Raw genomic sequence first — 15,381 nt, forward strand, 5'->3', positions numbered from 1 at the left:
TCTCTTTCTCTTTCTCTATTTCTCTTTCTCTTTCTCTGATATGTGTAGGCCTAGAAGGACAAACTCAAAAGGAAACAGGGTTCTAAGGAAATGTCTTTCATATGCATTCTGTGCACCCCTGTAATTTTGCAGCAGCTTCATAGTGGTGATATAAGGCTCTACTTCTATAAACTTAATTGGAATAAGTAATAATTTATCTTAGTTTTATATCCTCTTTTATTCTTTTTATTTCCCTTTAATTTGTTTTGGTGGCTATAAAATTCAAGGATGAGTACCTAGGGGTTAGAGCCAAGATGCTTAATAAACCTCCATGCCCTGCCAATGCGCTCCTGGCCTAAGATGCTGCCTCCCACACCCGTTCTCTTCTCGTCTATCAGAAACATAGCATTTGGTGAGTGTGTCATATTCTGAAACTCTCACGCTCCAAGACATTTCAGAACATTGAAACTAGCCCATCCTGGCAATGACCATTTCTACAGCTACACTTAGACAGTAACTTTAAATAAAGTATTTTAAAATTTGTTTTTAAATCCCATGGACAAAGTTGGAAATTTGCCATTAGTTGAAATCAATGAGCCATCAAATGTGATTGCACTTTTTTTTTTTTGTCACTGGGTATCCAGAAACAGTAAAAGTTCTTAATAGTATTTATAATACTAAAGAGGATAGCTTGAACTTTTAGTTCTTCCTATTTAATTTGTATTATTTTCAACTTACTTTAACTTGAATTTCTTACTGAAAAAAATCAGTTACTTAAAAAAAAAAAAATTAAGACTACCTAGCACTGATTCAATTATTTTTTCTTAACAACACAGCTTGTTAGCTATTTCACTTTGGTAGTGTCTTATTATCAAAGGAAATTGCATGGGAAAACGCTGCCTCTTAAAGCCTACCATACTGATTTGTATCAGCAATGCATGTGTTCTTTAGATGTTCTTCACGGCTGGAGAAAAGGATCACATGGCAGCCTGGGACAAAGCACCAGATGGCTGGGATAAGGTGAACATTGATAAAGGCACATGAGAGATGGGAGGGGAGATGTCACAGCTTGTCAGTCTTTATCCCTAGAGGAAGCTCTGGTGACAGGGGAATGATTGAAATGGCACATTCCAGGTCCCTAGACGTGGAGAAGGGATAAATAATGACTAGGAATTCAATGACATAAACTCAAGGGAAAGGATGGAAACAAAAGGAGCTGGGGACAGGGTAGAAATGGAGTTTTCCTACAGTTGGTGAAAGATGCCAGGAAGAGACATTGATGAGAGAGATGATTAAAGTTAGCCTTACAAAGCCTTGGAATAGAGACAGCTGGAAAGGGTACAATGATTAGTAAGAAAATACAGAGAATGAAGAGACCTGAAATGAAGTACATTTTTCTTGAAGTAGACATGTGGGTTGACAAAAAGGGGAAAACAAAGGATGAATTTTCTTTGCAACCTGATAAACGAAATGGGGAGAGAGATTGAGCTGACCACGTCTTATCCTTACATGGAGGAAGCACTCTTTTCCCCAACTCACCTGACCTATCAGATTTAGCCCAAATCCTTCCCAAAGCCTTTCTGGTAAGGATCCTAGATTTCCAACAAGATATCACGAAACTAGGCCAGCAGAGGCAGACTTTCTGCTTTCTGGATCTGAAGACAGATTAAATAATAATAACAATTCCTTGAATACATATCATATGCCAGGTTCTGTGAGCAGCCCTTAAACCTAGTTTATATCAGCACATAGGCCTGCATGTCAGATAAATTGGATCAGTTTTCATATGTGGAGGGTAAGTATCAGAGAAGCTAAATAATTTTCCAAGTTATGTAGTCACAAAGTAGCAGAGCAGGGATCCAATGCCCCTTCTATTTAATTGTAATTTTATAGTATAGTGCATTAGTTTACATAAATGATGGACTAGCCACCTTCCCAAGCTGCCTGAGATCCACTCTATTTTGGATAAACCCTTTTAAAAGGTACTTTATTAAATAAACAAAGTGAAAATAAAGAATACAATTCATTCACACATGTGTAGGTTGACCAGTTTACCAGATAGTATTTTCTTCTCATTTTGTCTTTTGAAAAGACTTCAAACTCTGAGAGATGTAGTTATCTCTGTTGATATAATACCACCTTACAGGGTTTTTTTTCATCATATATCTTTGTGTGGCCATAGGTGATCCTTCTTACCATGCAACACTGGCCTGTCAATTCTCTTTGATATATGGCTTTGGGATAAAAATCACACTTCCTATAACAGATCCCCAGGTTCTTTTCTAGATGTACAAGTTAACTCAAATTAACTTTTTAGGCATCTGATCTGCTTCTTAATGAAAACATTATTTCTCTTAGGCATTACTCCTGTACAAGCACATCTTCTACATTGTTTGGCACATAGTTGGATTTTAGGAACGTGTTCACCTCTCATTTGGTACAAAATGAAATAGTCTCTTTGTAAATCTACATTCCCTTGGAAGCTTCCTCTGAGTTCAGTTTTTTACAATCACTTTGTAATTTATTAGCAGAGTAATCATGATTAGTATGACCAGTTTGTAATAATAGCTCACTTCCTTCCCAGTACATAATCTCAAATACCCATTTTTGAGGGTTCTGAAAGGGAATTTTCTGATAAGTCTCAACATTATAATTTCACAATTTTGCAATGCCTTTCATTTAGCTAACACTGCAAGAATGTATTGGATGCCTAGGATATCACTAAACGTATGGTGCTAGATTTAGGGATTAGAGTGATGAACAGTTTAGACTTGGTTTCTCCTCTTACAGAGAATATAATTTGGTATAGGATACCAAAAAAAAAAAAATGACTAGGCCATTGCAGTTCAGAGTATGAAGTGCCTATAGGGGACTTCACCTAAGCCTGTGAGAGTCTAGATTTAGAGGCTCCTAAGCCAAGGTGGGAATCAGTGAGGTGATACCTGAGCAGCAATCTGAAGGAGAAGCCCAGCCCAGAGCAGGAGAGAAGTTGGAGGGAGGTATTCTAGCTCAGGCTGTGGCACAGAAAAGTAGGAGAGGTGAAAGCATGAGGTCTTCATGAAACTAATTAAGGTCAGTGACCCCAGAGACCTTCCACTGTATCCTTCTCAGGTTTACCCCTGCCCAAGACAACTGAGAACATAGAGCTTGAGATGAGAGGAGCAATATGAGAGGTGAGAGTAGATAGGTCCTTACAGTGAAGCTGGGGCAGGGAGAATTACCCATTACTGAGCTGGCTTTCCTCCCTGGAATTGGAAGATGGATTAAAACAGCCCTTCATGCAGTGCCTTACACATAGTAATCCCTCCATGAATATTGAATGGATTAATGATTGGACACATAAATTGGTCTTAGCAAAGAAAATCCATACATGCATGATCCAATTCCATGGCACTACTGCTATGATAGTTTGTAAAATAAGAAGTCTGCAAAATAATATGTTTCTGGGAACAGAATAGAAATGGCTTAGTGAGAAAGTGTTCTGATTTATAAACAACAACCTTACTGAAAATTTAGCATGGAATTTGTTTAAAAATAAGAGATCATCTTGCCTGGGTGGCTCAGTCAGTTAAGTGTCTGAGTTCAGCCCAGGTCATGATCTCACAGTTCGTGAGTTCAAGCCCTACTTCAGGCTCTGTGCTGACATCTTAGAGCCTGAAGCCTTCTTCAGATTCTGTGTCTCTCTCTCTCTCTCTCTCTGCCCCTTCCCTGCTTCTTCTTCTCTCTCTCTCTCTCTCTCTCTGTCTCTCTCAAAAATAAATAAATATTAAAAAAAATAAGATACTATCTCAAACTTAGTAATTGTCTTACATGTATCCACCTTATGCCTTAAAATTAGTTCCCTATTCTCTTAGAAGAAATCCACAGTTTAAAAATAAATAATTCTTCATTTCAAGCATAGCAGTAGGAGCTTGATAGACATTCAATAAATGTTGATTATTCAATTTTAGACACTGACCCAATAAATTATTTTATGTAAAGATTAAGTTTTAATGAAATGTTATAGAGATCATTAACTTCTATCTCATATTAACTTAAAATAAAAAGTGGCTTCCAATCACTATTTTTTTAAATTCACATTTCTTAGTTTTACTAAAGTTCTGAATACACTAGCTCAAAAGCCATGATTCTTTGAATTTTGAAAATAACATGAAACTTTAGAAAAAAAATGTTAGTCTTTGTAATTTCACATATACAGCTGACCTTATTTTTGGTAGGTTTGTGAAATTACTTTGTGAACTACAAAAACTTTAAACCAAAACTTAAATTTTATCTACTTCTCTATTTGGACATTTAAAATCTAGAGTTTGGAGTCAAGGGAGCAATGATAAGAAAAGAATACAAAAGGAAAAGAGATAGAGTTTGCCCTGAGGACAATTAAATGTTCCTGTCATTTCATTAATGTTATCTGTTTATATTTTACTTCAATCTTCAAGCTAATAAGGAGATGCAGTGGAAAAAAAAATGTAGTTGATCTGGCAGCCACATTTATAGGATTTCAGTTAACAGTATGGGGAATGATAAGGAAATAAGCCTATCGGGGTTTGATGCTTAACACAATTAAATATTTTTGTGTTTTTGTGATACATCTTATCTTTCATGTGCCTCATAGCGAGTGGAGGTCAGACAGTTAATAAGCTCACAGGAAAACTAATGTCTGTAAATATATAAAATCCTGAGAGAAAAAAAAAAACCTCTTTGATATCTAGACGGAACATGGCTTTATAGAAAAATTAACCCAATGATATAATTGTTACCAAGGCTATGGCAATAACATCATAAAATAGTAGTAGTAGTCGTTAGTAGTAATACTAGTAGTAGAAATAGTAATTAGTAATTTAGAAACCAAAGTTTTAAAACTATTCTTTTGATTTATATTATTTTCAGAAATCACTTCCTTTTCCTGGATTGTACTATGATAATTTTTTAAAAAGAGATTTTTACAAAAACAAAAAAAAAAAAATAAGACTATGTTATAGGGTGGCAAATGCACCTCTTCTTCTCCATGACAACAGATAAAGAAGCCGTAACCATGGCAACAGTAATGGGCCAGGGAGATTAGGTCCAGACTGGAGATTAGGCCTCCAAGAGCAAAGAAAAAAAGTCCTGATTGGTTCCTTATTGAGACCTTATGTGAAGATGAGTGACTGTTGAGAGAAAGCCTGGAGGATTAGTACGAACAAAATTAATTCCCTGTATAAAGAAAGAAGCCATCTCTTTGTTAAAAAATGTGTCCGTTCCTTTTCAGATGAGGACTGTTTAAACTGAGGTAAAAGAGTCTACGATTCATTCTATTCTGAGCTTTATCTGTGTCATCTGCATCTAGACTAGCTCTGTGAGAAGGCACTCCTGGAGGCCTGAGGAGAACAGCATCTGTGTGCAGGCTCTCATTGCTCTGCCTCTAGGCAGCCCCTGAATGGGTGGGGAAGTCAACTCATTTCGGATGTGATACCATCTCTACGTGAGGTGCTTTTGAGGAAAAAGGAACTGAAAATTTGTCCCCTTTTCTCTTCCAAGTCATTTGTCTAACTTCTTGAGAGTTCTCAAAGGTTTTTGCAAGTCACCATTGATCACATTTGCTTTTTAGAAAATCTTTTGTTAAAAAAAATCGTGTAAGGATCCCATTTACTTTAAACTGGTAAGATGTATAGGTATTACATTTGGAGAAAATGAGCTATGACTTCACAAGGATGCATGGGTTACTTAAGGTTTTTTAAAATGATAAATTTATAGACCTGAGAATGTTTGGTCAGATGGTATGAATATTTTTCACTTTAAAGGATTTTGCCAAGTGAACTGCTAAAAAGACTGTACTCTTACAAACTTCAACTGACAGTGTAAGAGAGTGTCACATCCTGGCCAACTGTAGATACTAACATTCTTTAAAGTCTTGCTACTGTGACAGATTTTTTTAAATGCACTTTATCCTGACAGACTTTTTTAGATTTTATTTTAATGCACATTTCTTTTACTGTCAGGTTGAACCCTACTTTAAAATAAGTTTCTGTATTATTTTATTGATCTTTGGACATTCCTGTTATATAATAGATATTAACTATCATCTGTTAGATATTTTGCAAATACTTTGGATCAGTCTTTCCAGAGGAAACGACACTAAACTAAGTGACAGGGGATAGCAGGAGTTAGGTGGACGAGATGGGTCTGGTAGAGTGGGAGCTACTGTGGGGAGCCTTTGGGGAATCACCCGTGTATCCTCATGGAGAGAGCCTGCTTAGTGCAAGCAGCAAAAAGCCAGGGAGCCTTCAGATCCTCTTGTCGTTTATAGGTGTGATGACTGGGTGTTCACGTTGTCATGTGACATGTGCTTCGCTCAAACTTTGTTATGACCTCGGCACATTACCCAAATGAGGTGTGGGGCCGGGGGAGGGGGGGTGGGTAGCCAGGGAACCTCCATGTGAACTGCATGAGGAATGCCTTCATCTATTGTTCACTACTGTCCCCTCTGGGCCTAGAAGGGCTGGCATTGGATAAGCACTCTGTGAATACTTTTTGGATGAGTAGAGCTAACGGATGCTGCTTACTGTGGAAACCTTGCAAGCCTTTCCCCAAAATGGTATTTTTCTGGCAATAGGAACACACTAAGCTATTGTGCAGGAAAGCTAATGCCCTTGGAATCACCCTCAATCAGTGGTGGGAGAGTGGTAGATAAATATCTCAGCTTGTTTGCCTCAGAACAGATAACTTTGAGGCCTATGCCACACTGGCCCCCAGAGTCCCTAGTGGAGTTGCCGTTCAGTTTCCTAGTATGCTGACTGCCAGATAATTCACTTTCTCTAGCCTTCACTCCCTGCTGTCTCACTTCCCAACTTTCCGGTGGTTCCTTGGATCAGCTTCCAAATAAACGATTTGTTTTAAATCCTTTTCTTAGGTCCTCTTTGTGGAGGAAGCCAAACTAAGAAAAGTGATAAACAGGAGCCAGGCCAGTAGGCTGATTTTGAAGTTTGGAGATTCCCTGAGGTAAAGAGTAGACACGGAGGATAAATTAATAGTAGATGGATATGACCAGATGTGTCTTTTTACAAGCTTATTCAGGAGGCTGTCCAGAGAATACATTTGAGAGAGATGAGAGCAAGGAGAGCAGAGATGCTTGAAGACAGCTGTGGCAGTTCTGACAAGACAAAATGACGGTGGGGCTCTAAGTGTGTAAGTGGAGCTAACACAGAGTAGATTTACCTGATGTCCAACAGGGGGAATCCTAGAAGGAATGAGTGAGAGAGAGTCAAGGGTGGGGATACCTGTTAGGTTTCTGGGCTGTACAGTTGAGAGAACAGTGTAGACACAACTGAGTTGAGTGGCCCAGTGGGGAGAAGCAGGCTGAGTGGGCAGTGAAGGTGGTGGGGAGGATAAATTCACTTCAGTGTGCTAGTTTGAGATGTCCGTGTTGTGGGGAAGTGTAGGTTTTTATCAGGAAGCTTCATATCACCCACATTTTTGAGACAGATGCTACATGTCCAGGCATCAATCTTCTCCCTCCCCTTACCACTCTGCCACAAAAGATTGACTAACTTGCTACCAGTCTACCATTTGTTTCAAATACTATGTTGACAAAAAAAGTAAGGGGGACTGTCACCTATAAAGAAGTGCTAAGTATCTACGGGGCCAGGAATAACTTTGAAAGCTTTCTGCAGCTCTTGAAAACTTCTTCTTCTATATAACTGGTATGCATTGTCAATTGATAATATTTCTGGAACCACTGGGAATGAAGATAGGCTCCCTCACCCCAGTAGATTTTCCAGCTAATAGGAGTGTAGTGCACAGCAGGAATAGTGATTCAGGAATAGTGATTCACCCAGCCCTTGGAGAAAGTGAATGCAAAGATGGAGACCAGCTTTGAAAAGAACTGAAGAAAGCAGCCCACACAATCCAGTTTGAAGATTAAATGTAGGCAAATGTGTCATTGTGTTTTAGGGATAGACATCACCTGTCAGGGTGAAACACGTTTCCTCCCCTTGGAGACTTGAAAAAAATAAGAGAATGAATTATGAATTCATACACATACAAACACACATCTGATAGAAAATTTCTTTACAGATTGTAAATGCCCCAAATATTTAAAAAAGGAGTTCTCCAATTGTGGATGATTTATTCCTGTGAATAACAATTTGCCAAATTTTGCTATACATGCAGTGGTACCCTACAAGCATTGGACAATTGTATGTCTTTATGTCTGGTAGAATTTTTTTTTCCTGTAATTTCCTTTCTAGCAGGTAGTCTATAAGAACTCTTTCTACTTTTTGGTAGCTTCCATGACTTTGATTTGCTATTCCTTCAAACTGTATCTAAAACAGGGTGAACAGGCTCTGAGTGGAATGAGGTTTTTGTAATAACTGCTTGGTTACCTGAGGCATTTGTCTATGGCTATGTTCCTCTGCATCATGCCTGAACAGAACACTTGCTAATGGTCCTGGATCCCATGAGTAATGGAAACTGGACAAATATTCAGTAGAATCATATATGTTATTAATTACCCACCCTTTCATAAGCTCCAAGAAATTCTAATAGAGCTTTGATTCCATTTACTGTTTGTTTGCTTTCCTTGGTTTTCTTCCTTCCTTTATAATCTATGAATGGATCATTCTATGTTTGCTAATGGGTCTGCTCTGCCTTCCTGCATATCTCCCACCCATGGCACCAACATCTCTGACCACCTCCTCTCCTTCCTTCCTAGCTATCCCAAGCTCCAGTGTCCTCCCTTCTGCTCCCAGAGATGTGGTCCCCGTGTTGGTTTCCAGTCGGTTTGTCCGCCTCAGCTGGCGCCCACCTGCAGAAGCAAAAGGGAACATTCAAACCTTCACGGTCTTTTTCTCCAGAGAAGGTGACAACAGGTAGGTCATACCAGTATCAATCTGCCACCTCTTTAGATGCATACTGTGACATAAAGGCACCTGCAGGGGATCTTGAGAAGGGACTTTGGATACCATGTGGTATCTCAGCTCTGCCCATCACTCATTAGTAAGTGGAGATGATATATCTCCATTGCGTGTGTGTGTGTGTGTGTGTATGTGTGTGTGTGTGTGTGTGTGTTCTAATGGGATTGTTTATAGAATCAAATGAAATCATTTATCAGAAACTTCCTTGAAAAAAGACAAGCAAATGAATTTGTGATAATTAGGTTTTTTATGTCCTTGGTTTTCAAAGTAATAAACAGAGAACAGAATTTGGCTGTATATTTATAGAACAGGGTATGAGAGAACCACAGTGGCCAGGTTGTAATCCCAATTCTGTCATTGACATCACGTGATCTCAAGAAAACCACATAACTTCTTTGAGCCTGACTTTACTGTGTAATAAAGAGTAAATAATAATACTTTAGCTTACAAAGTTTTTGTTAGGATTATACATATGTAATGTCATACAAGATTGTCTAGTATTTGGTAGAAATGTTGTTCCTCTTTTCACTTGTCACTTGTAGGCAAATGTGATCTGTATATGTCTAGTTTTAAGATTACCGTTCTCGATTTTTCTCAACATTTTCTCCTTGAAATATTTCATGATTTTAAGATTTTGAAGTTTTATTTGTAAGCCTAATGTAGATATTGGATAAATTCCAATCACTTCTATAGGAATAAGCTGTGTAATATCTCTTTATATTTCTTTAAATTATTAAACTTACTTAGTTTGTATTCCATGTTTGATTATTCTAATATCTGCAGTCCTTGTGAGTCTAATTCAGCTATTTGTTTCTGCTTACTCTTCCTCATAGTAGCTTGTTTCTTTTCATGTATAGGTGATTCTTGATTGTTAACTCTAATCCTTAGAAATTTTTCTGAGGGAATTTTTGAGACCAAGTATTAAAGAACAATCTTATGGGAGGATGTGCTTTACCAAAATGAAAACATGATAAACCAGAATTTTGTTAAAGTTTACTTGCTCCATATGGGTCTCATGCTGATATTTTATTGCTTATGAGAAAGTCCATTAAATAGGATAACATTTGTTTTTCTGCTATTTTTAACACATCAACTCACATGAGTAAATGCAGACTTGTGATAAGGAATTCTCAGATTTTTTTGTGGTTGTTCTGTTTCAACTAAGCTAAGGCTGAGATTGTACATTTGCCAGTTCTCTCAGGAGGCTAATTTCCTTTTCTACTTCACCCTCTGAGATTTGCTCTTTCAGGATCTTTGCTGTATGTGAGGCTCTCTAATCAAACCATATACCCTACTTTATCTGCAAGCTTCATTTCCTATTCTCTTCTCCTATTGGTTACTAAAACTCCTAGCTCTAGACTTCTATTGATAGGCACATACCATCAGGCAAATACCAGCTCCATAAGTCTGCTTACTCACTATGATAATTCTCTTATTTTGCTGCCTGTATATTACGGATAAAAAAAACCCCACTTTTTTAAATAAAAAAAAGACTTTGAATAATTTACCCAACATTTTAAGTGTGCCATAACAGAAAGGTTTTTCACATAATACTTAGTTTGCCATACTGTTTTAAATGGCACTTTGTAATATTTACTTGAATGCCTATATAATTGGTATCATTATTATATATTATTAATTATTGACATTTGAGCAAGTGCATTTGAATATAAGCATGTTCGGTCTTTGGGGAATTTTATTTAAGATTAAAGCATAAAGCCACTCCATAAACATTTAACTTAGAAGGAATCAGACACCAGAAACTAATATTACATTGTATTTCTAACTGAGGTTGAAATAACCTTTTTTAAAAAAAGGAATCAGAAAAGCAAGGAAGCTTTTGGAATAGACCTTTCCATTCTATTCTTTGGGCATTTTTTACTTTCTCTCTACTTCATCAACTATTGGGTTCTCTGGATTGCCAATTAAAGGCAATCAAAGAGATCAGCATGTTAAAACTCAATTTGTTTCAGAGAAACATTGTGTTGCCAAATCCCAAGATTCTGTACAGAAGAGCATCTATTGACAAATGCACTCTGCAGATCTTCTGTGCCTCTCACATAAGTGTGGAACATCATCATTATGTCCTTAAACAGATGAGGATTTGGGTAGGGCAACTAGGGTCTATATAAATGTCTATCTGTTGATTTCGCTAAGTCCTGAGTTCCAAGTCTTCCCTTCCACATTAAACTTCCTCTTATATATAACCAGTGTAAACTGGACACTAAACGGGAGACAGGGGTTTCTGGAATGTGGCAGCTTCTTTCATCCTTGAATGAGAACTACGTTCACTGTCTGTAAAGTTTACCAGCCAAGGGAATTGTAACCTGTATGATACTTCTACATAGATGGAATATTTTGGGGGTGATGGCAGCATGGGGGAACTAAAGAGGGAGAGTGAAAAAGAAAGGAACAGAGAGACGTAGAATGAAAGACAGGCAGAAATGACAAGTTCCCTAGAAGGATCCTCTTGTTCGCAGGGCTGAGCTCACAGTAATCCTGGCTTTCACCATATTCACTCATTCATTCATTCATTCATTTTTTAAAAATTTTTTTAAATTTATTTTTGAGAGAGAGAGAGAGAGTGCAAGCAGGTGAGGGACAGAGAGATGGAGACACAGAATCCAAAGCAGGCTCCAGGTTCTGAGCTAGCAGCACAGAGTCCAACACAGGGCTCAAACCCACAAACTGAGATCATGACCTGAGCCGAAGTTGGACGTTCAACCGACTGACCCACCCAGGTGCCCCACCATTCATTCTTCTGTAGAGGAATAAACTAGAGGGGAGAAGCCAGGATTTAAGTGTGAGGCTGAGTCTAGTCTCTCAAATGTGTGAGTGCTTTAAACTCAAGATTCAAAAGGGACAATATAGCTTGGTTTAGCCAGAGTGGTATTTAGTATAGCATGATAATCAGAAAGAACAGTACAACTTCTCTCATGCTGTGTCTCAAAATGCTCTCTTTTCTAGTCCACAGCAATAAAGTATATCATGTTGAAGTTTCTATTTTCTCTTATAATTTGACCTGACTTTAAAATGAAAGAAATATATGTACTACACATATAGCCTATGTTTCCTAAGATTACTTATTACCACAAAGAAGTAGGCATTTGTTTTAGTCTTATCTCCAGCTCTTTAACTCTGTGGCTTTATGATGAGTCTTTGGATCTCAGTGTGCACAGCTGCCCAAAACCACAGGTAATAATTCTTGCCCAGTTGTCTATATGTTGCCACATGGATTTCCTGGAGTCACCTTAAATTTACCCTTCCCCAAACTATACTCATTTAAGTATATTTTCCTCTCTTTTATTTGTTTATGTTAGTACCTTCCGTTCTGTTGGCTAAGCAAAAAACCCATGTCATATTTTACTCCTCCCAGCCTCTCAGCTCTGCCATTAGTCATCCTGTGTTGTCAAGTCTACCTTGGCCACATCTCAGCCATGCCCCCTGTATTATCTCCATCACCACTGATCTGATCTCTGACAATAGCTTCTTGCCTTCTAATCCATCCTCCTCATTGTCTCTAGTTATTTGTCTGAAATACAGTTTGGATCACTTCCTCTACTATGAAAAAAATGTGAATGTTCTTAAATTTAAATATTACAAAATTTCTAGATAAAGACATGCACATAGTAATTTACCAAGTCCTTTGAATGGAAGTCTATATCCAATCTGTATATAGGTAGAGTGTAGTTCCTATAACCTATAATGGTTATAAATATGTCGCTTAAATCTGTGGATACCTGGGTGGCTCAGTCAGTTAAGTGTCCAATTTCAGCTCAGGTCATGATCTCGCAGCTCATGGGTTCGAGCCCCACATCAAGCTCTGTGCTGACAGCTTGGAGCCTGGAACCTGCTTCAGGTTCTGTGTCTCCCTCTTTTTCTGTCCCTACCCTGCTTGTATGCTCTCTCTCTCTCTCAAAAATAAATAAACATTTATATATATCACTTAAGTCTAAATGGCTAGATTTAAAAATGGTACTATTGTTTACCAGATGTGTGACTTTTGAACATTTAATTATGTTAAAGACAGGAATAACATCTCTCTGCTATGCTGGCCAAAAGGAAGATGAATTATACCTCTCAGAATTTCTATGAGAATTAATTGAAGAAATTTAAACAAAGCATCCAGGGAAGTCACTGTACCTAGGCTGAATAGGGGGACCCAAAATAGTGTGAGCTCAGAGAAAATACGGAAAAGAGGCCAAAAATGAAGCTCAAACGGTGGTAATAATAATAATGATAGCAACAACAACAATAATAAATTGCTATTTTGTATGAACCATTTCATAGCTGCTCACTGTTTCCTACTTGTAGACCATTTAGTTATTTCCCTTTCTATTGAAATATTTCTTATCTTTCAAGCCCATGGATCAGTCCTCCATACCCCTTGACTAGTCATGGCCCCTGTTAACACCAATCCCTGCAACCTCTTCATGATCTCAAGTTCACACACCTTTCTCTGATCTCACTCTCTAGACTCTTATTTTCCTGTCTTCCATTTAGGACTCTGGTTACAACACACCTTTGATTACACAGGGAACTACAATTTGTTGATTCTGCAGTGTTTTCTTGGTCCCTCATCCTTTATGTTTCCCTTCACTTATTAAACAGCTAAAACCCCTGCCTTATTATTATAAACACTGATACACCCCAAAGTTTTGCTTGCTGTTTTTTAATTTCATATTAATTTCTTGGCAAAAGCCAACTCAAGTAAATGTTATTTTCTACCTACTCTCTACTTGTCTCTTGTAGCTGAATGTAACTAGAAGAAAATGTATAATTATGCTGACTAGTTTTTAAATTCAAAACTACTCATATTAAGTTGCCCCTTAATGCTGCTAGAGATTATATAGAGATTATATATCAGGCAGTCTTTCTCACAACATGCTCCTACTTATATTTCACACCTTTTCTTTTCTTCTCAAATCTCCAACATTTTTACTCTTTCCCTTACTCTTAGTTGACCTTGCTTCTAATTTCCTAGAAATAGTAGCAGTCAGAAGGAGAGTTGTACAAGCTTCCATGTCTGAGTTACATACCCAAGCTTGTCTTTAAGCATATAATTTATCTCCTCAAATTTCTATTAAAAAAAACTGGCCGTGCTCTGGATTCCATCCTTTCTTAAAACAAAACCACAAAGCTTAAGCTATTCTTCCTCTCCCACCATTATCAGTTTGTCCCTCTCTGGTGGATCATGTCCATCATCATACATGCATGCAGTTGTATTTTCCATCTCAACAAATTTTCCCTCAATTCTATTTTTCCCTCCTCTACCACTCTGTTCTTTATTCCCTCTAATAGCAACATTCCTTGATTTGTCTAACATCATTCCACTACCTTCTTTCATATTCCAATCATGGTTCTGTCCTTAGCATTTCACTGCAACTGCTCTTTTCTAGATTCACCAATGACCTCCATGTTGCTAAACTCAATAGTTAATTCCCAGTTCTGATATTACTTGGTCAGTAAGCAAATTTTGTCATATTTGATCACTACCCCTTTAGTGACATTTATTTCCCCCTTGGGTTCTATTACACATACTTTCCTGGTTATACTCTAATCTAAGTAATCTAAGATTTACCTCAAATCTCCCTGACCTGTGAATATTGGATTACTCCAGATCCTAGGCTTTGAAGATCTCTTTTTTCCCCATTTGTGACTTTATATTTTGTCAGTATGCTGATATCTTCCAAATTTATATCTTTGGTGTTAAAATTTTACCTGTAGTCCTGAATCATACATCCAGATTCCTTCTTTTGATTTCTCTTGATTTCTTATGAGCATCTACAACTTATCAACAAAACCAAATACCTGGTTTCCTTCAACCCCCCTCCAAAGACTTTATTATTTCAGAGATTTCTCCATCTCAGTGAAATCTACGTATTTCTCATAACTCAAGCAAAAAACCTTGGAGTAATTGTTAATTCTTTTCTTTTTCTTATATTCTATAACCAAAAACAACCTCAAGTCTTTGCAGCACTGTCAAAATACATCCTGGATCCATGAAACAATATAATACTTGGTATTTGCTAAAAAATAATAATAAAGACTGGCTATGATTTTCAGTTTTGAAATGAGTTATGGGATAAAAGTGGTTCATCATATTATTCTGTCTAGTTTTGTGTTACTTAAAATTTTTCATAGTAAAAAATTAAAGTCAAACAAATAAATAAAAATAAAATATATACTGAATCTTGCCACTTCTTTCCCTCTTTTATTACCATCAAGCCTCATCTAAACTATTGCAATAACCTTTCAAAGCTGTTCTCACCACAACAGTTGGAGTAAATCTTTTAAAACATACCTTAGATCCTGTTATCTTTATGCTTCAAAACCCTCCAGTAACTATCTCATTGATAGAATAAGCAGAAACCCTTCTTGCTCTGGGCCATTGTCACCTTCCTGGTCTCATCACTTATTCTTGCTATTTACCTTTTTGTTCACTTCTCTCCAGTCTCATTGACTTCCTTGTAGTTCCTAAATATACCAAGAATCCTCCTCCCTCAAGATT

General features: G+C 37.4%; 1 protein-coding gene and 1 non-coding gene across 2 annotated transcripts in view; both read left to right on the forward strand.

The window, feature by feature from the left end:
* Window positions 1–15,381, forward strand: part of DCC (DCC netrin 1 receptor) — a 1,137,854-nt gene that overhangs the window by 789,275 nt on the left and 333,198 nt on the right. The window contains exon 8 of the mRNA XM_047828892.1: window positions 8,669–8,825. Coding sequence (XP_047684848.1) covers window positions 8,669–8,825 — 157 coding nt within the window. The remainder of the gene's footprint in view (window positions 1–8,668; window positions 8,826–15,381) is intronic.
* Window positions 6,247–6,350, forward strand: LOC125149753 (small nucleolar RNA U13). Its single transcript, XR_007146049.1, has one exon. It is a non-coding gene; the product is annotated as a small nucleolar RNA U13 (small nucleolar RNA).

This window comes from Prionailurus viverrinus, chromosome D3 (genome assembly GCF_022837055.1).
Source record: "Prionailurus viverrinus isolate Anna chromosome D3, UM_Priviv_1.0, whole genome shotgun sequence".
NCBI lineage: Eukaryota > Metazoa > Chordata > Mammalia > Carnivora > Felidae > Prionailurus > Prionailurus viverrinus.